At 41.3% G+C, this 27,116-nt stretch overlaps 5 protein-coding genes across 9 annotated transcripts; 1 reads left to right on the forward strand and 4 right to left on the reverse strand.

Annotated features, from left to right (window-relative positions):
• Positions 1–109: 109 nt before the first annotated feature.
• On the reverse strand, positions 110–8,500 carry rrp12 (ribosomal RNA processing 12 homolog). The gene is made up of 34 exons (XM_049735574.1): positions 8,286–8,500; positions 7,632–7,861; positions 7,477–7,560; positions 7,195–7,271; positions 7,014–7,119; positions 6,824–6,940; positions 6,578–6,716; positions 6,387–6,514; positions 5,935–6,033; positions 5,777–5,868; positions 5,592–5,703; positions 5,333–5,433; positions 5,141–5,255; positions 4,860–5,002; positions 4,635–4,756; positions 4,483–4,547; positions 4,221–4,383; positions 3,990–4,144; positions 3,840–3,907; positions 3,576–3,669; positions 3,334–3,492; positions 3,051–3,131; positions 2,881–2,986; positions 2,667–2,774; positions 2,350–2,507; positions 2,171–2,262; positions 1,787–1,942; positions 1,546–1,715; positions 1,281–1,388; positions 1,158–1,204; positions 1,001–1,076; positions 669–736; positions 501–583; positions 110–420 (listed from the first exon to the last, which is right to left on the reverse strand). Exons 1-34 carry the CDS (start codon positions 8,422–8,424, stop codon positions 318–320), a joined length of 3,864 nt encoding a protein of 1,287 aa, XP_049591531.1. The 5' UTR covers positions 8,425–8,500; the 3' UTR covers positions 110–317.
• A 235-nt stretch (positions 8,501–8,735) lies between these two features.
• LOC125978337 (uncharacterized) lies at positions 8,736–11,204 on the reverse strand. Its single transcript, XM_049735602.1, has 8 exons — positions 11,038–11,204; positions 10,722–10,867; positions 10,524–10,624; positions 10,313–10,443; positions 9,896–10,212; positions 9,638–9,726; positions 9,412–9,583; positions 8,736–9,262 (listed from the first exon to the last, which is right to left on the reverse strand). Exons 1-8 carry the CDS (start codon positions 11,096–11,098, stop codon positions 9,116–9,118), a joined length of 1,164 nt encoding a protein of 387 aa, XP_049591559.1. The 5' UTR covers positions 11,099–11,204; the 3' UTR covers positions 8,736–9,115.
• Positions 11,205–11,816: 612 nt separating this feature from the next.
• ubtd1a (ubiquitin domain containing 1a) lies at positions 11,817–17,430 on the reverse strand. 2 transcript variants are annotated; one of them, XM_049735640.2, is made up of 5 exons: positions 16,455–17,430; positions 16,029–16,115; positions 13,542–13,769; positions 12,767–12,952; positions 11,817–12,696 (listed from the first exon to the last, which is right to left on the reverse strand). In XM_049735640.2, the coding sequence occupies exons 1-5, from the start codon at positions 16,504–16,506 to the stop codon at positions 12,482–12,484; spliced, it is 768 nt and encodes a 255-aa protein (XP_049591597.1). In that variant the 5' UTR covers positions 16,507–17,430; the 3' UTR covers positions 11,817–12,481. The 2 variants fall into 2 exon arrangements, with proteins under 2 accessions (XP_049591597.1, XP_049591598.1); XM_049735641.2 differs by lacking the exons at positions 16,029–16,115; positions 16,455–17,430 and adding an exon at positions 14,929–15,270.
• A 150-nt stretch (positions 17,431–17,580) lies between these two features.
• On the reverse strand, positions 17,581–27,054 carry zdhhc16a (zinc finger DHHC-type palmitoyltransferase 16a). 4 transcript variants are annotated; one of them, XM_049735606.2, is made up of 12 exons: positions 24,054–27,054; positions 23,863–23,929; positions 19,996–20,262; positions 19,569–19,763; positions 19,395–19,483; positions 19,159–19,187; positions 18,952–19,085; positions 18,739–18,822; positions 18,572–18,657; positions 18,326–18,449; positions 18,153–18,223; positions 17,581–18,061 (listed from the first exon to the last, which is right to left on the reverse strand). In XM_049735606.2, exons 3-12 carry the CDS (start codon positions 20,236–20,238, stop codon positions 17,959–17,961), a joined length of 1,158 nt encoding a protein of 385 aa, XP_049591563.1. In that variant the 5' UTR covers positions 20,239–20,262; positions 23,863–23,929; positions 24,054–27,054; the 3' UTR covers positions 17,581–17,958. The 4 variants fall into 4 exon arrangements, with proteins under 4 accessions (XP_049591563.1, XP_049591562.1, XP_049591560.1 ...); XM_049735605.1 differs by lacking the exons at positions 23,863–23,929; positions 24,054–27,054 and adding an exon at positions 22,756–22,899; XM_049735603.2 differs by lacking the exons at positions 23,863–23,929; positions 24,054–27,054 and adding an exon at positions 21,725–21,882.
• mettl18 (methyltransferase 18, RPL3 N3-histidine) lies at positions 22,144–23,816 on the forward strand. The gene is made up of 2 exons (XM_049735635.1): positions 22,144–22,290; positions 22,677–23,816. The coding sequence occupies exons 1-2, from the start codon at positions 22,183–22,185 to the stop codon at positions 23,583–23,585; spliced, it is 1,017 nt and encodes a 338-aa protein (XP_049591592.1). The 5' UTR covers positions 22,144–22,182; the 3' UTR covers positions 23,586–23,816.
• Positions 27,055–27,116: the final 62 nt, after the last annotated feature.

Here is a 27,116-nt window from a genome sequence, read left to right on the forward strand (position 1 = left end):
CAAATTAGCTTTTAACTGCTGTCAGGACACTAATCCATTCATGACATTTATGGAGTCATAATGCAAAATCTGAGATTTGTAATTATTTTGGTGCGTATTCAAAGTCATATTTTAAGTTTAAATGTTGGAAGGAATTTATTCACACATGATCTCACCCACAAGCCAACACTGCTCTCAGGTGACCAAGAAAGGAAATACATATTACTTTGTCTACATACACTCAATGTGAAGAGCAGGATTAGTATTCCTGGAGGCAGTTCAAAAACAAACTGATGTCCTCTTACACATTTAAATCATTGAAGAGTCACCCATGAACTTCAAGTTCTCCTCTTACTCTTCTGCATTTTTCTCCCTGACAGCGCCCCCTTCTGGGCACCTCTTACCATGCCCTTGAACTGGCCCTGTAGCTTCGCCCGCTTCCTGTTTGACCACAAAATACGCACAGACCATGTGACAAACATCTTGCAAGAAAAACAGGATTTTGAAAACAGCGTTCATACCTGCGATTGAGCTGGGCCTTCCGAAGAGGGATGTAAGCATAAGGGTCCGGTTTGCCTGTCTTCTTGACATCCCCTTTTCCTTTCTGTCAAAAAAAGATACACACACATTTATGTATATATTTGCATTTTAAGGCTGTCTTTGTGTTTTGTGCATGTTGATGTCTTCACCTTTGACTTGTACTCTGACCCAAAGTCTCTGCTGCCTCTCAACGGTCTGTGGATGCCCGAACCACCAGCTGAGTAAAACCATGGAAAAACTCTATTAATTCACTCAATTCAAATAGCAGTAATTTATTTAAAACAAAACATTTCATATAAAATACAAGAAACATCCAAATTGGACAAATTACTTTGCTAACTTTCCTCCGTTAAATAAATAGAGATATATTGGTTTGTTTCACTAGCATACTGCTTGGTTACATTTTATATGCCGTTGTTAAAAAAATAATAAACCTGCCTAACCTTAAGCCTATTCCAGTGCCATCTACATGATTGTGTACCTTTATACTTGAGATGTGGCTCTGTGTCCATATCATCATAGTTGTCATCTCGAAGGTTCCCCTTTTGTACCTTTTTCTAAATAAAAAGAAAAGAAAAAGTGACTCCATTGGCAACTGTGTTGGACTTTGGCAATTCATCATCACGAAGAACACTCACTCTCTTCACTCCAGCTTCTTCTTGAATATCTTTCATCTCGGCATCATCTGCGAGTAGTGTGATGAATTATTAGAACATTTCCGACTGTTTACAAATAATAAAAAAAAAAATAGTGAGCGCTACCTGTCTGATCATCCTCGCCATCCTCTTCTTTGATGATCAACCGCCCGTCCGGCGTCACCTTGAAGTCGTGCGCTGCCTTGGCACTCTTCTTCTTTTCGGGGTTGGTGGCTGCCGGAGGCAAAATATTCAATCGCCAAAATGTAATGAATACATGTGTTTGGAAGTTTATGCAAAGTATATGTTGCTATGTGTAATCGTTAAGATAGTGGTGCATTCCTACAACAACATTGTTTTAAATGCAGAAATGTTTTAATATTTGTTTTACCAAGCACTCTTTGTGAAACTTTGGGGTCCAAGAAGTTGAGCGGATCATCCTCTTCTCCCTCTTTGAGCCAGGCCCGACCCTTCTGCTGCTTCCCGCCATTTCTCTTCCTCCCAGCCTTTCCTTCATCCTCCGACGGCTCGCTGTCTGACCCCGCCAAGATGTCCTCAATACTGAGAAGACAAAACCAACAAGGTGTCATGTTGAAAGAAGCGCTCTGTGTGGATGAAGAGGGGTGTTGTACCTGTTACTGTTGGCTTTGGGAGCCTCCTCTTCACTGTCTGAATCTTCCTGTTGCGTCACCGCTTGTTTCTTTCTCTTATTGCGAGCCTCCGTCTTACGAATGTTGACCAAAACCTTGTAGTATCCCAAAGGTAGCATACTCTTCACCAGGTCAAACCTGAACATAACAACCTACAATGATGCCTTCAAAAGAATAACAGCCCTCTACCCAAATAGATTTTAAGGACTTGCAAGAGATTGTGCTTGAAATTTAATAGCATTGACCAAGAGTATTTTTGATGGTGTAACATGAAGACATCACATTTAAGATGCACTTTGTGAAATATTTTCCTGCATTAAGTGAACATGTATGCAGAGAAAACAAAAAGATTCCTCCAAGCCTTACCCAAACTTCCTGATGAACTTGGTCAAGATATTCTTGAGTTTGGCTCTGAAGTGTCTCATCGCATCATCGGTCAAATTACCAATGCCCTCCAACTGGCGGGAAATCAAATATTAGAAACTCCAGTCTCCAACTGAAGACTCCATGTTTTTCATGATGTGATATTCACGGTGTGTACCAACCATGACAGTGAGGTGCGACGCCAACGTCTTGGGCTCCATGATGAAAAGGATGACCTTGATGAAGCTCAGCGCCGCTTTGACCACTTCTCTGGTGCGAGAAGCCAGCAGTATGCACACGTTGTGCAGAATCTGCCCCATGGTGGACGCCTCAATGAAGTCTGACAGAAATAAAAACAATGTGACTTTGACTCCTAGTGGATATAGTAGTAAGTCTAGTAAGTTGGAATGGCAGCTCATTAAAAAAAAAATAATAATAATATTAAAAAAAAAAAAAATGTGTAGAGTTTGAACAGCCACTGTATGTCAAGTGTCTTTACCTTTATACTCATACACCAGACGTGTGAGTGCCAACACGGTGCAGGTGAGCATCGTGACGGGCCCCGTGAGGCCCACATACATGAGCAGCAGATACTCTTGGATGGCCTCTAAAACACACACACACACAGTGTTAATAATTGAAGCTTAACAGAGTTCTATCGTGCAAACTTCATTCATTCAATACTAATCATTACTTCCCTTAATTTAGATTACCTTTAGCGTTCCCGCAGAAGCGCACAAATGCGTGTCCTATTTCCACCAGCAGGGTGTACGCGCTCTGGCGAGCACCCACCGACGTTTCCTTGGTGCATATGATCACCTGAAGAAGAGAGCATCCTCGAATAAATGTTCAATGGCTGGACATCGTGCGCATGTTGAGATACCTCTGGCAGAAGCGAGGTGATGAAGTCTTTGTGCTCTTTGTCGAGTCTTTTCATGATGTGGATCAGACACTTCAGGCGCGGCTGAGAACAATTACAGTGGACAATTGTACAACACGACAAAGCAACTCACTGAATAATCATTCCATCGGGTCTTGTGATTGTTTAGCTCCATTTTGATATCAACACCATTAGAGCCAATACAGTTAGCAAGCTTTGATTTTATAGCATGAAAACGAGCAAACGTGTGACATGTTAACTCGTGTATTTTGTACTCTTTACTCACCCTTTTTGCTGGCGATGAAGCACTTTTCAGATTCTCCAGCAAGACCACCTTTAAAGTCTCAATGTTGGCCGTGACAAACGACCTGCACTCGTCTCTCTCCCCCGCGCACATCTCCTCCAGCACGCGGTAAGCCTTCTTCTGCATGCCCGGTTTCTTAACCTGAGCGAGAACACTGACGGTTTAGAGAACTGGAAAAATGCTTGAAGCTTGCGGCGCTTTTGACTGCGCATGCGCACACAAACCTCCAAATATGGCTTGATGAGTTCAAATATCTTTGTCATTGTTGGCTGATCCAAAAAGCGCGCCATGGCAACCACAAGGTCCATCATTGACAACCTGAGAAGTAGTGGATGAACAAATCATTTTAAATCTGATATACAGTGTTTCCTCAAATCGTCATTCATTCGAGAAATTGAATGCCTCTTCTAATAGTTTCCATTTCTTAAGGGGAGGCATTTCAAAGTAGCTTTCAAACTAGGGTTAGGGTCTGAAGTAGAAAAACTTACCGGATGAACTCAGTGCTCTCTGTATCAGTCAATCTCTCGATGGCCTTTTCCAGAAACATGTTGATCATCTAAGGGCCGTGTAGAGTTTGATTAGCACGAGTATCTTTAAACACAACTGCACATGCATGTTTGTTTGTTTTTTAATCCCACCTGCAATTCAGTGACTGTCAAGTAGAATTTGAGAGTTTCAAAGACGGCCATCCTGTATGCTCGAGGCTCTCCTTCGGCAGGCTTCTGGCTGTACAGGTTGAAAAGGATAGGCAGGAAGTTCTTGGAGAAGCGGCCCACTTCGTTTTTTTCCTCCTCTGCAGACACGGAGAGCGGTTCAGAGACGGCAGTGTCCGCAAATGGAACAACTTTCCACACAAAACAACATTGTACCAGTTGTGCAGCTCTTATTGATGAGGGTGCGCAGGGCTTGGCAGACGATGAGCCTCAGGTCGGGCCGTTCGCTGATGGCCACGCCAAGAATGCGGGCGATACCTTTAAAGGAATCCACCAAGTCCACGGGGCATGTGCAAAAACCGGGCAGCATGGTCCAAATCTGAAAGACACCATCGGGTGATTAACAAACATGCTGTTTTGTGGGTATGTATGAAGAATTCATTTGTGCTGGATGCTCAATACAGCACAAAGGACTCACCTGAAGCTGTAAGATCTGATAGACTTTGGCTTCTAGTTTCTGACCCGCTTGTTCCAACTCTTCAGCTACAAAGAGATTTGGGACACATTGGGAAGCAAAGCATTAGCCAATGTCACATTTAAATTGAGCTTGTGACAAATGTTCAGATGTACATCTCTGCATGAGCGTGGAGGCCAAAGGAAGGAAATAAGAAGTGAAGAAGCCCAGGCGAGTGTTCTTCACATGATCGCGAATGACCGGGACAAGCCAGCTCCGCGGGAACTCCAGGTCGTCGCTGGTGACCACCAAAAAAAGACGCACAAACAAACAGTCCAGTTACAGCCAAACAAGCCCAATTACATTATTACTACAACTTTAGGCGAACACTGAACACTTACTCGTAGCCAGTGATGTTTAGAGGCACTACTCTCAACACAGTCTCAGGGCCCATGCTCTGAACAGCGCCCCCTACTGCCAGATCCAGTTCACCACTGTACGGGAACCGAGGAGTGGCTCGAAGGTCGGCAAGTGACTGCAAAGACTACAAGCGCGGGGAAAATCTCAAAAAATTGCTTTCAAGTATGTTAAATTTTTTTTTAAGCTCGTTGAAGAGGACCTATGCACACACATTATAAATATTAATATTATAATGACATCATATTTAGAGGTATCACTGTACCTTGGTCATGACAGGGTGCGCTTCTTTCCCCGCAACTTTGTAGAAGCAGCCAAGTATTTGCAAAACAAAAGGCCAGGAGGCATGAAAGCGATAGGACAAGCCTTCCTCAACAACACTGAAACACAAACAACACACGTATTGACCCGGCGACACTGCCTGTAAATTGTTTCAAAAGGACAGAAGCTCTGCTACCGAAACATTTTGTAGACATAAGAGGGGTTTCCTGTAGAGGCCGTAGCAGAAACCATTCCAATTTCCTCCATGCGTGGACCCACGCACTCGGTCAGCAGCGTCTGAAACATGAACATAAGCCGACCGGTACAGTATCTATCAATTTCAAACAGCATTTGAACGCAGCACGAGTGTCTTATACATTGAGGACGGAGCCATTGTTTACAGTGAACCGAGTGGTACATTTTTTTATTTCAACCTTTACTGGGGATTGCTTTACCTTGAGCATGCTGGCGGCCGCAGAGACCACCGGCATGTGAGGGGATAACAAGCAGGACATGGCGGCCGAAAAGAGGCGAGGCATGTGGCCCAGACTCAGCGAACTCTGCAAACTACACAAAAAAACACTCAGTTATTTGGAACGTGAAGAAAAACTCCCGTGATAATTCTCCAAGTGCACGTTACCATGCCAAGTGGATGTGCGCCTTCTCCATGACGGCGAGCCAGGCCAAAAGAGGTTGCAAGTCATTCTCACTAGGCAGGTAGTCATATAAAGCCTATGGAGAGAAATGATCCTTCAATGGTAGGACAGCATTTTGCTTTTTACAATGTTCCAGTCTTACTGTGATTATTTGTGCGTTGAGTTCAGGTGACAGGGTTGAGGCGTTCGGCTTGCCGCTGAAGAGCCTGTGGAAGGTCTGCATGGCACTGGCGGTCACCAGCTTCACACAAAAAACACAACAGTAACTGTCATTACGCTACATCAATATAAATTAAATAAAATATATGAACAAGCTAGAATATAAAAAACAGAAAATGTAGCTGTTAACATGAGACGGGTATAGGGCGAAATAGGGTTACATTTGAAAACCAAAATATGAGAATCCTTTTTCATGCATTTTAATTTTGCCTGCATAATGATGGACAATACAGATTAAGGTCTAAATTGAAATTTGAAATACACATTCGATTATCAATAGTGTCAATCAATTCCGGCATTGAGAGCAAACAAGCAGCTAGCTGCTTGTTCCAGAAGACTGCATTTTACGGGGACGGATTTTAAATAACTTCTCACCACATGGCTGAGCGTCATGACTCGCAGCAACATTTCACAACACGACTTGACAGGCCCGAGCGGGAACGACGACATCAGCTCCTTCAGGAGGCCCAGCACGTGAAGCGTGGTGGTGTCCTCTCTGCTTCCTACACAGAGGAGAAACATAAGTTAAATGACTTCATTACCGATAGATTGAATATGTGCCCTACCTCCCGCCTGCTCCATCTCCTTGATGCAAAACTTGGCTGTGGACGCGGCAGCAGGGTGATGAGCGGGCGCTTTCTCCGCGAACATGAAGTCGCTCCCTCGGATGACGGCGCACACGCCTTGATGTGCCGCTTTACGCACCTGCGCAGGGGTATACAAAATGTCGTATTGAAGACAATGACCGGCGATCGCCTAAACTCAACTGGGCTAGGCTCCTCCAAGCAAAAAATTGAGACAAGCGAGCTGACCTTGGGTTTGCTGTGCACGGTGAAGCTGAGCAAGCCGTGGTACGCCTGAAGAGTGGACGGGTAAGTCCACACAGTCACGTCCTGCTTCCTCAACAGAGTGGCCAAGCACGATAAAATCTAAGGAGGACAGCAACCCGACTATCAGTCTGATGCACTTGGAAACAATCAAGAGAAAAAATAAAGTATTCACCCATCTGAGAGACGAGGATCTTTCAGACGAGGCCTGCTGGGATATGATGTCCATCAAAGCTTTGGTGGTATCCGAGAATTTGGACACGAGCACTGGGGCAGGGACCCTTAAAGCAGCCAATTGCAATCATTTCATGCTTGAAGAATCGGATATAATTGCATCCATTTCAGTGAAGGCAAACCTTTTCATGGTTAGGTTGAGCAGATACGCCACTGCGGCCTGCGACTCTTCTGAATCCACTGCTTCCAGAGTGGTCATCTTCATACACACAGAAGAACAAAAACCTCATGTTTTAATAATGCATTACAGAACAAACCTGTTAAAGTGACATTCAATAAATTGCCTGCACAGTTAATAAAATCTTTGGTTGTTACACATTGGACTTTAATCGATCCATGCATAACAGCTTGGACCCTGGTTGACCTTTTAAGTATCAATACACGGAGTCAGCAAACACACTTACCAAAGCAGCAAAATATTCCGTTTCTGTTTCCTTCCCTCCCTGACTGCGAATCACCTCCGTTACAGCTGCTAACACAGCGCAGATCTGCAGGGCACATTTGAAAAATAGGTTACTATTAAATTTTTTGGATGGCAGACATCCACTTCTCTTCTCACCTCTTTGTGAGCGGCCGAGTTGGATTCCCAGAAACGTTGCACCTTCCTAAAGGTCAGGTTGGAGCAATCCGAGAGGCCGCTGAGGAAGGTGCCTGATGTCCTCTCAGACAGTGCCTGATCCGGCTCATCCACCATGAACGCATCTTTCTGGCTCGCTGTTTTGATTTCCAATGGTCCCGTCTGCAGCTCATTGTGGAGCTTGAGTGCATCAACAGTCAGATCACTTTGTCCTGATAAGAAAAAAATAGCATGACACTATTTGATTGGTAGGTAAAACATTAAATGATGAAAAATAACTACATTTACTAAACATGCAGATATTTTACAGGGACAATGAACCCAGCAAATAAAATGGACAATGATACTGTAACCCTATTTACCATCAGAAGGGCACGAATGTGATAAAAACATTTGTAGTGATTTCATCAAAGTTTGTTTTAGTCATGCACTGATCAAAACACTGATCTAACTTGCACACTACATTAGAGTTGGAGTTTGAATTAATCAAAGCAAAGCTTCAACTTATTATAATGGCGAAGAATGTTATTTAATACTCAAGCTACTCAAACAAATGACAAAGTTTGATTGAAGCTAACTGTCCAGAAGAAGCTAAATTAGCCCGGCCCCTAAACCACGTGCAAAATAAATCTTTACCGGACGGTCGGCTGAAAAAGCGACTTTTAGCAGCATGTCGATGACGACTCGTCTGTGGGTTGGAGTCGCTGCTGTGTCCCTTCTTCCATCGTTTGAGTTTGGAGCCCGACCCGGATCGAAGTTTCCCCGATTTGACCATTTTCACGATTTCCCTACCCGCTGTGTGCGTACACGCAGCTTCCCCGGTCCACACAGATGACTCCGTCGCGCGTTTGATGACGTCATATCATTGTTGTATTGCCTGCAGAGTGCGCTGTTGAGCTCAAATTTAACTTAAAAAATTCTGACGTTTGCAAGTAAATTTTAATATCAGAACTGTGTTTCCATTATCATAGTGTTGTTGCATCTTATGAAAATTCTTTGAATGTAGTGAGTTTAAGTATAACTAATTTGTAAATAATTTTGAAAACATCTTTGACCTTTCATTATAAAACACTTGGCAACAAAAACTCCAGTTTCAGTCATATATTTTTATTTTCTTACCACAAAAGAATTACATTAAGCCAAACTCGCAAAGTGGCAATTACATATATCAAAAAAATTGTCAAAATAAAAGCGCACACAAACTATATGGTCAATCCAGTGTCGTTCTATTAAAACCCTATAAAACTTTGTGATCAAACCTGAGATGTGGTCTTAAAAATTTAACATTATGAGGTTCAACGACTACCAATGCAGAAATTCATTGAGTATTTCAGCTTAAATGTAATATATTACAGTAATGCATTACCCCCTTAGCTGTTATATACCAAAAGGTAGCAATAGTGAGTGCTGAAAGAAAAAAAGTCAGAATTTAAACAATTGTTGCTGATATCCAAAAGTGGACTTAATCACATCAGCTGGATGGAACTCAGCAGCACATGCCACACTTCCAGCCACTTGATGCGTTGCAGGTTCTTAAGTTGATGTTCCAAGCCCAGCTGGACTTTGTCATCCAAGGTCATATTGAAAGTGTTGTTGCCACATCGAATGACAATCTGGATGGTGACAAGACAGCTGGGTCAGTAAGCATACTTCAGTTAGTCAACATTTTCTACAGGTTAACCCTGGGAATATAGTATTTAGGATTTTCTGACAGGTCAAAGCGGGCAGAAGTGCAGATCTTCACATTAATTTGATTGATGACCTTGAAGTTGAGTCCGGGATCAAACTTGTGGTGTTGAGAAGCGTTCGCAATCTTTTGGGCAGTATTGTTGTCCGCTCGGGAGATGAGCTCAATGGTTTTGTTTCCAAAGTGGAAATTCAGTTGAAGCGCTGTCACGTTGTCTTCTTTGCCCAGAAGCAGCTTGACGATGAGCCTGCAAATGCACTGTTGCAATAACATCCTTCTTTGAGTGGAAAGAAAATATTACCTCTCTGCATTGGTTTCGGCTTGTCCTCTGATGACAATGCTGCGATTCACACTGAGACCGTCGTTGAGTTCAGCTTGGAATGCACCATCCTGTGCAATTGACAAAATTCATGCAGCTCAACTTTTTTCCCAAAATCCCCAATAAAGTTGACTTTGTCTTTGCTAATTTTTGTTGCATGTTTTGAATAGAAAGAAAAAAAACACCAATGCCAAGTTGATGTTATACGTTTCCTCTTCATTCACGGCGCAAACAACTTACCGAGTTGGGAAACACGCCGAGCAGGCACGAGCACGTGTAGTCATTCGAGGCACACGATGTGGACTGATTGATTGATATTTTGCAGATCTCCGGTGCCGAAATGATTTTCGGCATGGCGGTGGTTTTCAATGTAGTTGGAAGGGTAGTGCGACCAGGGGCCGTGGAAGCACAAGGAGGACAGGTCGGAGGAGAGGTCGGAGGAGAGGTCGGAGGAGAGGACGGAGGAGAGGTCGGAGAGGTCGGAGGAGAGTGGGTAGTGGTGGATATTGGAAAGGCAAGAGGAGCAGGACGATAACAAGGAGGACAAATACATGTGTCTGCAGGGACACAATCCATGTGAAAGGAGAGTGCACATTTAGACATTCCTGAGTTGCTAATGAATTGCATGCAGCCACAATCAACAAAGTGTAGACAAACCCAAGGTAAACTTGCAAATGAATTTCATCATTTCCTGACAGTGCGTGACTGCCAACTCATTGGTGTAATACTCCAGCGCAACGCATTTCGGGCCGGCAAATTCTTTGTTTAGCTGAAGTTTACTCCAGTCCCTGAAACAAAACAAGCAGTTAACGATGCCAAATAAGTGAGCAGGAGGACCAATTCAATGACTGACTAGAAGGACACTTACTCGCGGTAGTAAGTACTTCCGTCGGTCCATCTCCATTCATTGGTATCGTTGTACAAACCGGTCCAGTAATGCCATCTTTGACGCTGTGACTTCAGCCACGACTGCAAAAGGAAGAGACAAAGATAACAATACAGAAGATAGAGCGTATGTTCAGATCAGTGTGAGTGCGTGCGCTTGTGTGTACGTAAGAGGCGTCACCAGCTCAGCTTTGTCCCAAATGCTCAGCAGATGGCCTCCCTGCAATATGCAAGCGGCTTCAGCTTTACTCCACGTGCGCATGCCCCAATTTATTTTGTAACAAGCGCTCCTGTGCTTCAACCAGTCTGCCGGACAGTCGTAGATCTCTACGACAACACCAAACAACAATGATGACAGTCACAACAACATCCAGCACGTGACCACTTTTGTTGCACATGCAGTATGACTCGAAAGTCGAGTGGATTGTTACATTCCTGCATTGCTCATAATATATATATATATATGCATATATATGTATATATATATATTTACTAACCACTGCAGGTCCAACACAGGCCAAGAATGAATAACAGCATCGCGGCAACTGGCGGGATCATGTTCGGGCCGATAACAAAAAAGCAGCAGCACACAACTGACGAGAAGGGTAACACAGCGGTGTGTGACTACTGCCAGCTCCTCCTGTCCCACAAACATGCCATGTCACAGAAGACTCAAAAAAGTGATGCTCTTTTTGTGCTTTGAATGCTTTGTGTATACGTGGAATGACATTTTAGAGCCTCCATTAAGCAAGTGCTTTATGATGAAAAAAAACTTTCATCTGGAAATGATGTCTGCTTGAACGCATCACAACAAAGCGGACAGAAAAAAGCAAGACATGCACTAAATCCACTAATAAAACATTCGCCAGCTGAAATGTTGAAAGAAAAATAGAGCTTAAAATGAATGGCAACTAATTCAATGAAATGATCAAGTACAGTGGATAATTGGTTCCAAGACCATGTGAAAATCTGCAAAGTAGTGTCACCCTCTTACATTTTTGTGTATCAATAAGTGTATATTAAACCTTATAAGTGCATATGTTAGCATTAGAACATTAAATAATAGTTTCAAACATGTAAATACATACAGAAAATAATGTATAAATAATATAAACATGATACGCGTGTGTGTGTGTGTGTGCTGACAAAAGCAAGTGGTGACGGCACGCTTTGAGGCAGTTTTCCTAAAAACCTGGATTCTGGCAGCTTCCTGCAGTTGTAAAAAAGATGCCAGTTGTAATTTGTAATTGTTTCATTTAAGCAAGAACCAATCATCTGATAGTGGATGTATTTATTTGTAATAGCCAAGGAATGACAATGACTGAGCACAAAGTCAATTGACCAAACAACACACAGATGCAAATATTTACATTTATCTTCCCTGTCTCCCAGTTATCCTCTCAAATTTCACATGGAAAAAAAAAAAAAGAGAAGGTATTTTCTATTTTTGGATGCCCAAGCAAACATTATCGAGTTTGCCACTGAGAACAAAGACCGATACGCAAAACAAAGATGGAGGTGAAAGGTCGAAATGAAGATACAAACAAGGAGGTGCATTTAGAGTTTCTATTTTTTCATCTAACACAGGGGTGGGAAACCTCTGAGCTATCAGAAGATGTTTCAGTTTTTGTAAAATCCTAGAGGGCCATTTACAGTAAGTAGTAAAACAGATTACAATGCTACCGCGTTTATGTTTCAGTATTTGTGGGTTGAAATGCTCTTGGCTTTTATATGCAGTATGGCTCACAAGCCGATGGTTGCCAGCTCCTCGAAAGTGTTTCAGTGCTTATTTTTTTAAGTATATTTGGAAAAAGTGGGAGAACAAATACAAAAAGGAACATTATAAAAACAATACTCTCATAGAAAATTGTACAGAAATTCCCAGTGCATAAAGCTCTCCATCTTTCACTTTTTTTTTTTTTTTTAATTATTGCACCCCTCTCAGTCGGCTATAGGTGTAGGGTTCATGTTGACAATGACTTGGACAACAAAGTCTTTTTGTATTTTGGCATCCTGCAGACGAGTCTTATCCGTGAGGAGTTTCCCAGAGAAGAACCACCTCTGGCGGGACACATCAATGGCCTCCTGATCTTCCAGCTGCTTCTTCAGCTCAGCGATGGAGTCGGCCAAGCTGGCAGTCAGACGGACATCCTCGCCTAGACAACAAAAAAAGTCAGATAGCAACATGCTTTTTACCATATTGTTCTCTGTCCTTTCTTTTCTTACCTGAGGACAGACGCACACGCAGTTGGAACTCCTGCCTGCAGGGAGGAGGCTGCACTTGCTTTTGTGTGGATTCACAAACTTTGCTCTCGCTGCATGTTTCATTGATGAGATTGACTGGCGGTACCAAAGTGTACGCAGGAAGCTGGTAACGGTTGCCCAGCTCGTCGTAACTCTCTGTGAGAGAGCCTGTGTGGATTTGAAACAACCCACTCAAGTCAAAGTGCTCTGTCATTACATATTTCGTCCAAAATTAATGTCAGGGAAAGTGTTAACACTTTTTTTCAAAAATGACATTAAACAACTGTAATAAGCCTGAAAATTGTGGAAAATTTTACATAACAACAACGCACGAAACATTTTATTTGTTAATCAAGGGCACTCTAGAAAATAGCAGTTGTGACCTGACTCAGAATCTGAATATTATTTGGACCTCTGTGGAAAATTGTAAAATTGCCATTTAGAGCAAGGAAGAAGACCAAACACAGTGGATAGAAAATAATGATTTTTTTTTTTATTGATTATAACCCTTAAAGATTTTTCTGTGTAGATAAATACGCACTTGACATGCCAGTGTTTTTTTTTTTCCTCATGTCTCTGTGTGCACCAATCCAGTGGCAGTGGTCACACAGGACTATTATGTAATAACTATTAGTGGCGTAATCCCTGAACAAGCGATAGGCGGCCATCTGTAAACTGCCCTCTGACATTTTGAGAATTATGACAAGAGACCTATGCACTTGTGCTCAAAAATGTGAGTGGGATGAGGCGTGCGTACCGTGAGGCAGAGTGATGCAGGCTCCGTCTACGATGGCCTGCGCTAGCTCCAGGTCATTGCACTCAGCAGCCAGGGCTGCCGCCCGGAGCGCGTCCCATATCTCTTTGCGTCCATCAAAAGCTGGAGCCGTGTCCCAAAACTCATCCCGCTTGCTCCTGAGCTGACCCTCGGTCATCGGGTATTCGCTCTTCCACTTGGGACGCTCCTTTTTGAGAGGCTCGTTGCGTCCTGAAGACAAATGTAGGACACATTCAGTTAGTACAAGTGATGAATTCATTATATATGATGATGAAATGAAATTTACAGAAAAATCGTAGTTATATTTTTTGAAAATAAATAATAAAAAAAAAAATATATATATATTTATTTATGCCACTTTGACAATCAATCTTATAATACAAACAGGACCATATACTATATTGTAAAGTACAAACTAAGACAATATATTTCAATGAGTAAACAGGATCTCATAGTTGTGTGTAATGTGAGTCAGGCGGCTGCTCGTTGCCTCTTCCCTGATAGGGAGCATTTTTCAGCAGACAAAGTTCATCCCACACACACACACATAGGGGTTGGAATTAAAGAGATTCATTCTCACGAGTGTGGATTGTTGGCGTGAGCAGTAACACACACATGTGAGCCACACATGGGTGGACGCTGCAAGATTATAGGCAGTAATCAGGTGCCACATAACAGGATTTAGCTGTCTTCAAAGGGCATTGGCTGGCCAGAGGAGCATGTCTTGGCCAATGACAGTCAGCATTAGCACGTGCTGCATGGCCTCAAATGATTTATAAACAATATCAGCTAGGCCACCTGGTATTGCAATGCAAGGCTTATTCTATTCTGTTTGCAGCATGATGATTAAATAAAAATGGGATAACCATTTCATTGTAATCCATATTTTTCATCCTGTTTGTTAAATTGCAAAGCAGCCAATCGTGTTTAATAATTTGACTCCATTTACCTACATGAATAAAGCATTCATCTTAATAGCAAATTTAGGAAAATGCACCAGTAAAATGTAAAGTTGTATAGTTTTGTGCGGATCGCCGTTAGGGCTGTCTAGAGGAGATTTTCACTCTTGTGTTCCATTATATTTGCAGAGGAGTAATAATATGCTACATCAAAGCATAAATACAAATAACTTTCGAGTACAAATAAAATTGTAGCGAGTTTATCTGCATAAACATTAGTGAGAATATCTTTAAGCATTTCTATAAAAGTGAGCAAGGTGGAAGAGGTTTGTCTCAGCAACTATCAACATTGTTAGTGTTAAGAAAAATGCAACATTAAGTTTGAATTAATCAGAAAGAAATTAATAATCTTATAAACACACGATTGTAACCTAATTTCATCCGTCAATCCATCCTTCAGCTCGACTTACTTTTCAGCAGTATCCTTAAAGGAGGATTTGGAGAATGGTAGTAGTTGTACTCTCTGGAATTGGGGACTCCCATAACCGCTTTGTTATTTGTTGTTAACGCTGCTACATCCACAAGTGTCGGTCAAATAGACAACAACAAGTTGGTCTGTCTGGTTTAGTCGACCATCTGCGCCACCGTGTAACTCAAGTGCTTAGAAATAAACCCCCACCCACCTCTACTTAGATGTATTCTAACAACCGGCCATATATATCCTCTCCCTGCTTTTCATGGAACAAGAGTTGGCGAGAGCAAGTCCAGCGCCCGGGTGGTTCTGAAGGTTGCATCTCTGCACATGAGGCCTAATCCTATCACTTCTATTTGGAGAAAGGATAAATAAAAAAAAAAAAAGCCCAACGCTAGCATGCCAAACCTATTAGTGGTCAATAAAACAGTCAGACATTGGATAGGCTAAGAGGTGTACTGTCAACCGCTGACTTTGGAATCTTTGAGGCCATGTAAGGTTAGGAACAATAAAAAGGCTTTGTGGACAGGCTCCATCTTCACCACAATGCATTAGGAAATGACACATTCGAACGTGAAGACAATTTTGGGATTTTTCAGGAAAAGTCACGGCACGGATTTGAGGCCTGAAACATATTTTATGTCTTTTTAGATTAATGAAATAGCCCACAAGCACTGGTAAAAATAAGAAAAAATTGGAGAGATTTTTGAAAGGGGCAACATGCGAGAAAGAAGAGATGATTTTAATAAGAAATGATAATAATAATAAAATGATAGACGTTTTTGTTGGTATGTAGTGGTAATAGTCACAGTTGTTTATGCTTAGCTTGTGAATATTAATACCAACTATCTAAAAGGTGTGAATTTGAGAAGATTATTTTATTTTATTTTCCTAAAATAGACAAAGTTGCTTAACTCCTCACAGCTTTTGGAAATTAACAAGCATGTTTAAGGGGGCAATAATGCCTGATCCAAACCTCCAAACCACAATAGCAGAACTGTGAAGCAGACGTGCAAATCACTTTATCATCGCTCTTTCCGATATTACTCCAACCACTGGCTGCATGAGACTATTACGCAAATATGGATAATCGCTTACCTCCACGTTTTTTGCTCCTGGTCAAGCTCCGAACACTCCCTTGGCCGTCGCTCCTACTCCTCCCCACGCAGCCCCCCATCACGCTACCTGCAGATAGATGTAAGTGCACTAAATCACATTTATGTTTGTCCATTCAAATAAAACAAAAATACAATGTGCAGTAGTGTAAAAAAGAAAAAGCATCGTGGGAGGGAATTGTGACAGCTCAGCGCGTTTCTGATCGGTCTGCCATGTTTACGTCACGTGTACTGCCAGCTGACCCAAGCACGCACCAGGTACACACGCCACGATCTTTTATATTTTGCACTATTTTAGGCAGATTTGTGTTAATATCACATGATTTATAAATGCAACCCATATAAAATGCAATTTGTTGATTCGTAAATTGACAAGGTTTTTTTTTAGTTCATTTTATTAATTACGCACCTGAAATCCAGTCTGCTAAATGTTGCATTCGTCTGCAGTTAGCTTGCCACATCCGAATTCCGAGTTTTCTCAAGAGACCACAAAAATGTCAAAAAGGTCAGGTTGTGCTACAGAAGCCTTCGGGGAAGTCCCATTTATTATGTGCAAATAGGGGAAATCGACAAGAAAATAAAATGCAAAATGCAAAATGCAACAAAAAAAAAAAAAAAAAGGCAAATATTTCTAAACCAAATCCTGAATACTAGACCAAAACGAGTACAAGATTTTGCATCGATAGAGAATAAAGCCCAATCAGTGTTCGAGCATGCGCTGTCAAGATCATTTCTTCAGACTCTGTTAAGTTAGCTGAAGTAAAAGCAGCATGTCTTTCAAAATAAAACTCACGACGTGCTTAGGTTAAGAATATTGTGCCGAGGCATCGATTGTAAACGTAGTTTCGCAACGTTGACTATTATAAATAGTCATATAAATAATGTTCCACCGTAAAATCGTGCGTAACCTATCAATGTATTCACACGATAATAATGGCACATCGGAAGTCTTATTTTTAGGTTACGCATGCCGGATTACGTATAGGATTCAAGGTTCTCTATCCTAAAAACGCCGTTAAATATGGTATTTATTGTTGATTGATTGACAACTAAACAATTTTGGTCTGATTTATTGGTTCATCTCTTTAAAGCCTCTATATTCTTGATCTGTCATGACTCATTACAGTAACCTAAGTGATTTTAATTTAGAATATGTAATTTATTTTACCATTCTTTGTCTAGTTTTTCATTCACGAATTAACGTTTTGCAGCTCTCCTCACATTTTTGTGTTGGAATTGAAATAATTTAACTGTATCAAAGTAATTAACAAGAAGAACTCACAAGATATTGAAATTATCCAATGCCTTATTTCCTTATAAATTCTTAAAATACAAAATATCCAAAGAAAGTTTTCCTGTTTTACTGTGTTTTTGTATTTTTTTTGTCTTCTCTTTTTATATAATTTTGTTGTGTATGGATGATATCACAACTGCAACTAATAATATATTGATTTTGCTTTTTTTTTTTTTATTGGCAGGGTTTAATCAATCTGTGAAAAATGAAGTGAATCTGAACATAAAAAAAATCACAGTAGTTATGTAAACAAAATTTATTAATTTAAACAGATTAAAAAAAATACAGATAAATAATAATGTTTTACTGGGGTGTTTATCTGGCTCATCAAGTATTTAACAATAGCTCGGGTAGAATATGAGCAGTTCAAGTCCTTAAATTAGTCGCTTTAATCCAGTCAAAGCGAATAATAAAACATCGTACTCCATGAGATTCCACAGTGATTTGAGGTATTGGAGGTTGTTGTCACCCAATTTTCTTTACTTCCATCAGGATCCATCTTGAAGCCAGCCTTAAAATGGGGTGTGCGTGTGTGTGCGTGCGTGCGTGCGTGCGTGTGTGTGTCTGTCTGTGTCTGTGTGTGTGTACCCCATTTAATGCAGAGTAGCAGCTTGACAGCTCAAACTGGTATTGGCTCTTTTTTGACGGGGAAACTGTCCCAAGTCAGGCCATCACCAAGTGGTAAGTGAGCAGAGGGCAGCAGGACACGCGTGAACCAGTGACTGTAAGGCGTTGTGCAAATAGAGGTTAGATCAGATGGTCATGGATTAAAACAAAAACAATGACAAAAATATCAGGGGAAAAAAAACACACCTTCTCTTCTCCACACCAAGGAAGATTTTCCAGTTTTGCAGCTTGCCATAGTTGAATGGGTTTTTGTACACCTGACACACAGGGTGAGCAGTTAAATTTACACACTAATTGGAAAAAAAAAGAACAGCCCTTAATCCTAGCGAGGATTCATCACCACACCACAAAGCACTCACCTGTCCCATTTTTTTCATTCGACTTCTTTCTTTCGAGTTGGTGTGCATCTCTATGCTTGTTTCACCTCGCGATATGAGAAGTGCATGCCATGTGGTTAGTGCTCCCAAGACCACCGCCACAGTGCTGTAATGGTTCAATACACTGGAATTAGAGCCTTTCTAATGTATATGCACCACCGTCACTGAGTAGAAACTGATCATCAGCAATGCTCTACTTTACCACTTTGATCCTGAAAATGATTTTACCTGGTGAGCACCCACATGTAGATGATACTCTTATCCATGATCCTTTCCTTAAAAGTGTATGGAGGTGCCGGTGTCACATAGTCAGTCTTAACAAAAACAAAAAAGAGCAGAATCGGTAAATAAACGTTGAGACACACTTTTCATTAATGGGTACGAGGAGTTAGTACCTGACCAGTGGGGAGAAGCCCTATTAAAGGTCCCATGCCTGTTACACGAACCCCTGCTCTTTGCACTTCCAGATGCTTAAAATGCTAAAGTAGCAGCCCACAAACACCCAGCCCAGCATTAAAAGATAACCCAAGGAGAAAAGCAGCAACAAGAGAAAAAGTATTACAAGCTCCAAGCACTTTAGTCAGGTGAAACTTGTGCTTTCCACTCACCTCGAGGGCATAGTACGCAGCCAGGAAATGGGTTCTGCCGTTCACGCTGCAGTAAATACAGCCCAACGTCATGGAGACGCAGAAAGAGAAGAAGTAACGGTGGTTCAAATGACCAACGCAATTATTCAACCAAGCTGATTGGAAGACATTAAGGATGAAAACTTTTGCCAATGTGAGAGTTGACACACCGGTCATGAGAAAGGATACGACAATGATGGTCCATTTTGAGAATGCACCTGCGTAAAGGAAAGAATGTCACTGTCATTTATTTATTTATTTGAAATACAGTACATTACTTGACAAATAATTGCAGAAAATATGCAAAACTTGATTTATGTATTTATTTGATTAGCTTCAGTAAAAACGCATTACAAAATATGATCTAAAATATTATGACGTAAATATGACTCCTCTATCAAATAATAATAATATTTGGTATTCACCTGTTGCAGATACTGCAGTGATGCGTTCTTGCTGGTTTGGGAAGGACACATTTTTTGCAGACAGATACAAAGGGAATGTCATTTTTTTCCTGAAAGAAATCCAAGATATTCATAAAACATTGATGGAACCAAACCATTGATACGAGTAACTTAAGTCTTAAATGTCAGTCTTACAGAGGGCGGGTACCCTGGGGCGGTCTTGACAGCCTTGTAGTAATGGAAGACAATCATGACTATGTTCCAGTGTCCATAGCAAAGGTGCCAAATAAGCCATGCAGTAGTATATGTCCTGAGTGCATTTGGTAAAAGGACGACGTAGACCACCAGCAAGATGGAGGATGTCAGTATCACCACCATCCACACAAACACCTTAAGAGCAAAAACAAAAGTAATGTTAATATTGTGCTAAAAATGCTGACCGACATTTAAACACAGTAACAGAGGCAAAGTGTTCATACAAAAATGAGGCAGCGTTTTTTTTTCTTCCTAAAAAGCATATTTACTCTTGATTCGATAAAAATGTAAAGTACTTCAATTAAAAGATAGATTTTTAAAAAAGTTTTTCCCAGTGTATTTGGTGGATATATGAGCATTTACTTACCAAGCCAAACCAGCGTGTCAAATAATCCACAATCCATAACAATGGCTCAAAAAGAGATTCAAAAATTACATCTGAATCCGTGAGGGTGTTATAAAAGAGTGATTGCAGCAGTAGTTTCAAGTAGGCCTGTGGTTTTGACATCCACAGAGGCAGTCGACATCCTTGTCTCTTTGGACACAGCCGCAATAGCATGCAGCGCAACAAGTGCACGAGAGAACCCGGACACAACCGCCACCGCCGCATCCTGCACTTGGAACAGCCAATCACCTGCATGGAAGAAACACAAAAACAATTTAGTGGAGATGATTTAGGACAGGGGTGTCAAACTCATTTTTGCCATGGGCCACATTGTAGTCATAGGTTCTTTCGGAGGGCCATTATGACTATCAACCTAAATACATTTATGAACTCCTCATTTGATATAATAGTGTAAGCTACAAGACAAACTGACAAATAACTCATTTTCAAATCAGACTAATAAACTGTTCAAACATTTTAAAAAGATGAGTTTTAAAGGTGAAGACAATTTGATGCACATTTTGTCTTTGCGGGCCACATAAAATGATGTGGCGGGCCACATCTGGCCCCCGGGCCTTGAGTTTGACGCATGATTTAGGAAATTGTCATTAATGGTTTATTTTGTACCTTGTTTTCTTCCCGATTGAGTACCTATTCCCGTTGGCTTTTAAGTGTATGTCTTGAGACAACAACTCAGAGATTAATCAAATCAAACTGATAAAATAAAGTCATTGTTTCATGACGATTATTTATTTATTTTTTTAGTTGTGTTTGAGTTCCACTGCAAAGAACCAGAAAACCTTGAGACCGGTTGAAAAGAGTCTTAAATAAGTTGACACACAGACACTAGTGTTTAAGCCACTGACTGAAAGTGGATTTTCAAGACAATGTTAACTAATCTCTTTAATCCCAGAGAAGCGTCTTTAAAATACTTTGAAAATACTTGTGAAACTGCATCTAAACCAACAGCACTAGGACGGAATCACACTCTTACAACTGATTAGCAACTCCAGGCTAGACTCGTCATTTGAACCACAGACAGATTTTCACGTTCATTTTCCACCCATTTTAATATCTGATATTTTAGTTTAACTTATTGTTTAGTCATTACTTGACTCAGTGAGGGCACGGACTCCCTCTAGCGGCATGTTAAAGAATCACTGAATCCAAATTTCAATCTGTGCATATTGTTTTGAATTCAATACAGTACAGTCATTAAGTACAGTTACATTGAATTTTACTTTAACATACAATATTTGCAGTATTTGTTCATCATTTTTCGAATGATGCTTGCTGTGAAAAATAAGTTAAATGATTAAATGAAGCGTGGCTGTGGTAGAGCAAGGTCATCCATGACAAATGTCTAACAGTGCAGTTAAACAATCATGTTTAGCTGCATTCCAGAGCGGGTGGAGTCAGAGGGTTTGCCAAATTGTCTGCAAGGAGAGTTGATTCCGTGATTTGCACAATAAAGATACACGAGTAGCTATAGTTGAACACACTGACAACCGAAAAGCGCTTTGGCTTGAACGTGTCCTAGACAGCCTATGCAATTTATAAATAAATACCGTTAAGCATTTTGCAACAAATGGACAGCAGCCAAATCCCCCTCGATCTGCGTCCTCTTCTAGATGTCATTCCCGTGTTGACAAATAAATACGAGCGCATCCTAAATCGAGCGAGCGACACATTTTTATGGAGGGGTACTCACTTTTTTATGAATGAAAAACCTAGTGAAAAACGGTCTCCAATCGACATTTTCAAAAAGGCAACAAAATCAGGATTACTGACACTAAAAAAGCGAAGGGTTGCTGGATAAAGGCAGTTCGTGTGACAGTTGAGCGCAAGCTTGAGCTCGTGAGTTGGTGCGCATGCGCGAGAGGGTGGCGAAAAGCATCGTGGTCAATCGAGTCCGGATGTACTGCGTTTGTAATATTATTGTTACAGGGTTAGCACCGTGCCATAAACTTTATAAAAAAAATACACCTCCAGTACACAATGCCTTACGACTTAATTTACAATTTCACCCTTGCGAAATCGAGATTTGTAGTTTTTACCTCAGGGGATTCTGGGAATTGAAGTCCCATGTGCAGCAAGCTAGTAACGCGGCTAGTGGATACCAACCAACCAGCTTTCTAAACCAAATCGAGCTTTCTGTTGGAAATCAGTATGTCGTTTTGTTTTAATTTTGACGTAAGTCCAACGACAACCACGGATGACTTGCAGGGTGATACATGTGCATCGTTAACTGACAAAATTGGCCTTGTTGCGAAACCTGTAAGTAAAGACATGGGTCCATGTAGTATTATAAAAGTGTGCTTGCTTCCATAATGAATAATGTGGGTTATTATTACAATTATGAAATCTGTGCTGGTGCTTGCATTATCCTACTTTAGTTGAGTTGTACTGGAGTTTAAAGGTGGTTGTGGTGTAACCTTTGTTTTGGAGTTATCCAAACTAAAAGATTTACATCACAGTACGAAAACTAGTCAAGATTTTAATTACTGCATATTTAGATCATCAAATTAAACCTTCATCCACTCGAGGACGTCCACTTACAGTCTGTCAACCTGCAAAATAATCCCCTCTAATACGGTGAATGTTAATGGCAACTAAATCAATTCATTTTCTGCATTAATTCTATACTGCTTTGTATTTTTTAGGTATATGAAAGGGGTGGCTCAGCAGAGGCAGTAAAAGAGGCGAAAGAGCATTTTCCACCCTCTGATCCCCAGCACTTACTTGATGACGCCATTTATGAAACCCTCACCATCGGCACTCTTCCTCCCCTGCGCTTTCTCAACGAGACGCTTTTTGAGAAGACTGTCAACGAGAGGGAGGACACGGAGAACATTCTGTCCCGCACGGCCGAGCAGAGATCTGACCTCATCTCGGGAGTGTACGAGGGCGGACTCAAGGTGTGGGAGTGCACGTATGACCTTCTGGAGGTAATCGAGAACGAAGGTGAGACATTTGGCGGCAAGGCTGTCTTGGATCTTGGCTGTGGCGCCGGGCTCCTGGGAATTTTGTCTCTGAAGAGAACAGCCAGAGAAGTCCACTTTCAGGACTACAACAGTACAGTCCTTGAGCAACTCACTATGTCAAATGTCATTCTCAATTGCCAAGATGATGACAGTGACGATGATGACGGTAAAGGAAAGAGCCCCCAAACAACCGACAAAGAAGAAGAATCTAAGATCAAACCTAAACGTGGCAGAAGAGATCTGTTACTGCCAAGGTGCCGTTTCTTCTCTGGTGACTGGCGCACCTTTCTTATTTTGGCCTCAAGTCAGGTCCCACCATTGAAATACGACATTATCCTGACTTCAGAGACAATTTACAACACTGCTTATTACCCTGCGCTGCACGACACCTTCCACAGACTTTTGGCCCCGCGCGGCAAAGTTTACCTGGCCACCAAGTCCCACTACTTTGGCGTGGGTGGAGGTCTGCACCTGTTTGAGACTTTTGTGGAGGAGAGGGATGTTTTTGCTGTGAATCGTCTTTGGGATAGCCAAGACGGACTTAAGAGACATGTTGTTGTCCTCTGTTTTAAAAAAGAATCAGACTAGGTCAAGTGAAAACAGGCCAACTCGTACACAAGAAATATGGCCACACAACAACAAAAATAAAATCAAAATTTTTTTTCTGGAATTTTAAAATATTTAGTTATCAAAATATTTGCTATATGACATCCATTATGTATTATTGATGTGGAAAACATCTCAAGATAGTTGAAAATAGCCTGACACAAGTCCTACTGTGTATTCAAACAGTTTTAATAAACAAATGGTCACATCTCAGATTGAACATGATTGCTGGTTTTATTCCCCCCCCTATCGTACTTACTTCCTATAAAAACACATTCCAGTGAGGAACAGTTGAAAGAGGGCCGTTGCAGGACTATTTCGACGATCTGAGAGGAAAGAAAAGGAAATGGGCTCAGTGACCTTTGCGAGTGATTTCCCCCGTGTTCAAACAGCAGCATGAAAGCCAGGCTTGTTTCTGAAGTCCAACACAAAATGTCAGTTGCAACTTACCCGGCTGCACTAGGATGTTGCTTGAAAGCGGATTCGGGCGTTACGGTACGTCAGTGGTCTGTCTCTGTGGGGTCTCTGTAAGACTGGAAAAGGGGTTCTGCTTTGCGTCATCTGGTCCTTCTGGGGGAGAGTAAAATGCCCCAAAAAAAATACTTTTCTTGGGTGTGGTGTTTTTTTAAAAGCCACATGATGTGACACATGCTGATGCTGGCTACATCCTGGAAGAATGCAAATAGCCATCCAGGAAATGCTGTGAGGTAAGCTGTTCAGGCCTTTTGTTCAGAAATATGTATCAAGACTGGTCTTGTTACTAGACAATAGGAAATCTTTTTTGGCTTCATGATCTACTCACCTGTGTCCTTGTGACACTCATATTACCCAGGAAGAAATTAAAAGCTTCTTACAGTAATACACGTTTGGGGAGGTTCTGTTCTGTATTACCAGCCATGACAACAAAGCTGTGCCAGAAATATTCGACCTATTGGAGCTGTAGTGTCGGAAATGCCAGGAAGTAAAGTAACACATTTTCTTGCCCTGTTGTGCTGAAAGCAATTGTAGCTAACGTCCTTGTCACTATCCTATTGAGCAATAATGTTGCCGCTGGAGTTGTGCCATAGCAGAGATCTGCGTAGCTCTAACTCAACTTTTCCGTAGCTGACGTCATCAGTATTTTGTTCTCTGGACCACAACTTAAACCTGCAAAGATCTATTTTTTCCCCATGACTGTTTTTCCGCCCACACAGCTAGTTTTAATGACAGCTGACGCGCAAATTGATAAAGCTGCATCATGTGAAATATCTATGCTGCTGCTCTCAAAAAGAAAATGCAACTTGACGGCTGATCAGTGATTCCCATAAAAAGATGCCCCAATTTTATAGCGTACCCTGAAGGCCATGGTGCCATTTTAGCACTCACTTACAGTGGGACACCACTATTTTACTTTCCGAGTCTCGAGTTTCTGTCTACATGCACCAGGTCAGCGTGTGTGTCTGCTTCGTCATCATCTCGTCACAGGCCGACAGCTGAACGCAAGCCTGTGGGGGAATTCCTGACTCCAACGGTAAACGCAGCCCTTCCCCTTCTTGGCTATATAAGAACAGGGGGGCAGGGCCCATCAGATGGTTTTCCTCAGAACTATTATGTGTTGATTCACAGTGTGGGGGCGTGCTGTTGACTCCCACTGTTTCCTTCTTACTGGGAAGTGACTGGTGAGCTTACCGAGCAGAGGGAGTGCATGAATAACCGATTGCGAGGAGGGCGGGCTAGAGGGAGGTAAGCCGGGTGGTGATGTGAAACATGACGGTATTTAAGGTCGAAGCAGGATGTTAAGTCACTGTAGCTACTCTAAACTGGAACACGGAGAAGACAGCAGAGAAGACTTATGAACATTTTTTGGGGGGAGCAGATCCTATCGAGAACTGAAATATAAGGTTTTTGATTATCCAAGACAATGGGGGGATGCACTTGACCAAAAGAGGCAAGTATTGAGGTTAAACTAAACTAGACTTGTTTTAAACAGGCAGAAAGAAAAGAGTTCATTCAAGGTAATACAAAGGGATTTACTCACCTGAACTTGAACTTTATCCTTGTTGAGGATTTGGGCTGTTGAACCGGTTGTTTGCCACTTCTGCTAATGGAATATTTGTCATTTCCTGGCCACACTCAGGTGCGGCCTTTCCTCCATTGTATTGCATATAGTATTCCGAATGACTCTTATCTTATCAGTAACTATACAGTATCACTCTGCAGCCAATCAAATCAATGAATGTAGGAGAAGCAACCATGCCATTGTTTGTGAATGTAAAAACTTCCTCATAGTATTTTGACCCCAGTCCTGAAGCTGTTTTTTTTTCCCTGAGCGTGTAACTTTGGAGTCACGTCATCCCAGGGCTATCAGTGCTTGCATCAGTCTATCAGGCAGAAACCGTCTTTCGGTAGGAGTGAACCATTTCCAGGAATAAAGAAGGAAAAGATCTAGATACACTCAGCAGGCTGCAATGTGACCATCATTGACTTTGTAGAGGCTTGTTTCACTTTCATCTCATATTCAGATTATTGAAAAAGAATATTCAAAAATGACGGTTCAGCTGTGTAATATAGTGTAAAAAGTCTATAATACAATTTCATGTATCGTTTTTCAGCGATAATTTCATCGATGTATACAGTAAGTCAGGCTTTCATTGGTTTCCGTAAATCTGTCGTGAGTCAATTGGTTAATTGGTGATTTTTATCATGTCATTGTGTATGTTTTAATACCTTGCATATGTTAAATGACCTGTACTACTGACCTTCCTACAGTCTCTGTATAGTATAACTTCAATGAATGTTATGTATTATGAAGACTTCATTTGCACATGTGCTCCACTATGAGAACTGAATTCCATAGATGGTGTCATCTTCAGGTGTCATCTATGGGCTCAGTTCTTTTGGCATGGCACTAACAACGACGGAGCAGCGAGAATGGAAATACATACATACTACATGGGTACTGTTTTGTGCTAGAACTATGTGGAATGCTTTAATAAAGGATACAATGTCATCGCCTACTCTGTATTTGACTGCCTGATTTGTTTTAAAGCGACCTTTCTGCATTCTTATATTGCACAAATGTCAATGTGTTAGGTACTACATTATAATTAGACAACAACCATTGATTTACATTTTCAAAAAAGTGCTCTTTTAAAATGAAAAAAATCATTTGCATTTACTCTACGTTGTATGAGCTGTGGGGATAAATTGCTGTGCATCATCTTCAGATGCACAAAAATACTCCCAATGTTGTATAAAAATACAACATGCCTGGATTGAGAGCTAGACTCTGTACGTCAGCCCAAACTGCACATACCATAAATTGCGATGACAAACAACTATTCACGCTATGGACAATCATCTGATAATTCAATAAACCTAACGTGTGTTTTGGGAGTGTGGGAAAAGTACCTTAGCGGCAACTGTGTTTCCCCATACCTATTCTTAGTTACTGCAAAATTCCAAGGCGTTGGACAAACACCTCGTCATAATTATTTACAGTAAAAGCTTAAATGTTATGCATATTTGTCGCTT

Source organism: Syngnathus scovelli, chromosome 12 (assembly GCF_024217435.2).
Source record: "Syngnathus scovelli strain Florida chromosome 12, RoL_Ssco_1.2, whole genome shotgun sequence".
Taxonomy (NCBI): Eukaryota; Metazoa; Chordata; class Actinopteri; order Syngnathiformes; family Syngnathidae; genus Syngnathus; species Syngnathus scovelli.

What these genes read in the sequence shown, in the direction of transcription:
- rrp12 (XM_049735574.1), bottom strand. Translation starts at nt 8,424, where the DNA reads ATGGTCAAATCGGGGAAACTTCGATCCGGGTCGGGCTCCAAACTCAAA. An exon ending in ACTCGGCCGCTCACAAAGAG is followed by an intron (nt 7,561 to 7,631) that starts GTGAGAAGAGAA and finishes TGTGCCCTGCAG; the next exon opens with ATCTGCGCTGTGTTAGCAGC. An exon ending in TCAACGCACAAATAATCACA is followed by an intron (nt 5,869 to 5,934) that starts GTAAGACTGGAA and finishes TTCTCTCCATAG; the next exon opens with GCTTTATATGACTACCTGCC.
- LOC125978337 (XM_049735602.1), bottom strand. Translation starts at nt 11,098, where the DNA reads ATGATCCCGCCAGTTGCCGCGATGCTGTTATTCATTCTTGGCCTGTGT. An exon ending in GGAAGTACTTACTACCGCGA is followed by an intron (nt 10,444 to 10,523) that starts GTAAGTGTCCTT and finishes GTTTTGTTTCAG; the next exon opens with GGACTGGAGTAAACTTCAGC. An exon ending in GCCGAAACCAATGCAGAGAG is followed by an intron (nt 9,584 to 9,637) that starts GTAATATTTTCT and finishes GTGCATTTGCAG; the next exon opens with GCTCATCGTCAAGCTGCTTC.
- ubtd1a (XM_049735640.2), bottom strand. Translation starts at nt 16,506, where the DNA reads ATGTGGCAAGCTAACTGCAGACGAATGCAACATTTAGCAGACTGGATT. An exon ending in CAGGAGCAAAAAACGTGGAG is followed by an intron (nt 13,770 to 16,028) that starts GTAAGCGATTAT and finishes ATTTGTCTTCAG; the next exon opens with GACGCAACGAGCCTCTCAAA. An exon ending in GCGTGTGCGTCTGTCCTCAG is followed by an intron (nt 12,697 to 12,766) that starts GTAAGAAAAGAA and finishes TTTGTTGTCTAG; the next exon opens with GCGAGGATGTCCGTCTGACT.
- zdhhc16a (XM_049735606.2), bottom strand. Translation starts at nt 20,238, where the DNA reads ATGCGGCGGTGGCGGTTGTGTCCGGGTTCTCTCGTGCACTTGTTGCGC. An exon ending in TGACACGCTGGTTTGGCTTG is followed by an intron (nt 19,764 to 19,995) that starts GTAAGTAAATGC and finishes TTTGCTCTTAAG; the next exon opens with GTGTTTGTGTGGATGGTGGT. An exon ending in CCCCAGGGTACCCGCCCTCT is followed by an intron (nt 19,484 to 19,568) that starts GTAAGACTGACA and finishes GATTTCTTTCAG; the next exon opens with GAAAAAAATGACATTCCCTT.
- mettl18 (XM_049735635.1), top strand. Translation starts at nt 22,183, where the DNA reads ATGTCGTTTTGTTTTAATTTTGACGTAAGTCCAACGACAACCACGGAT. An exon ending in TTGGCCTTGTTGCGAAACCT is followed by an intron (nt 22,291 to 22,676) that starts GTAAGTAAAGAC and finishes TGTATTTTTTAG; the next exon opens with GTATATGAAAGGGGTGGCTC.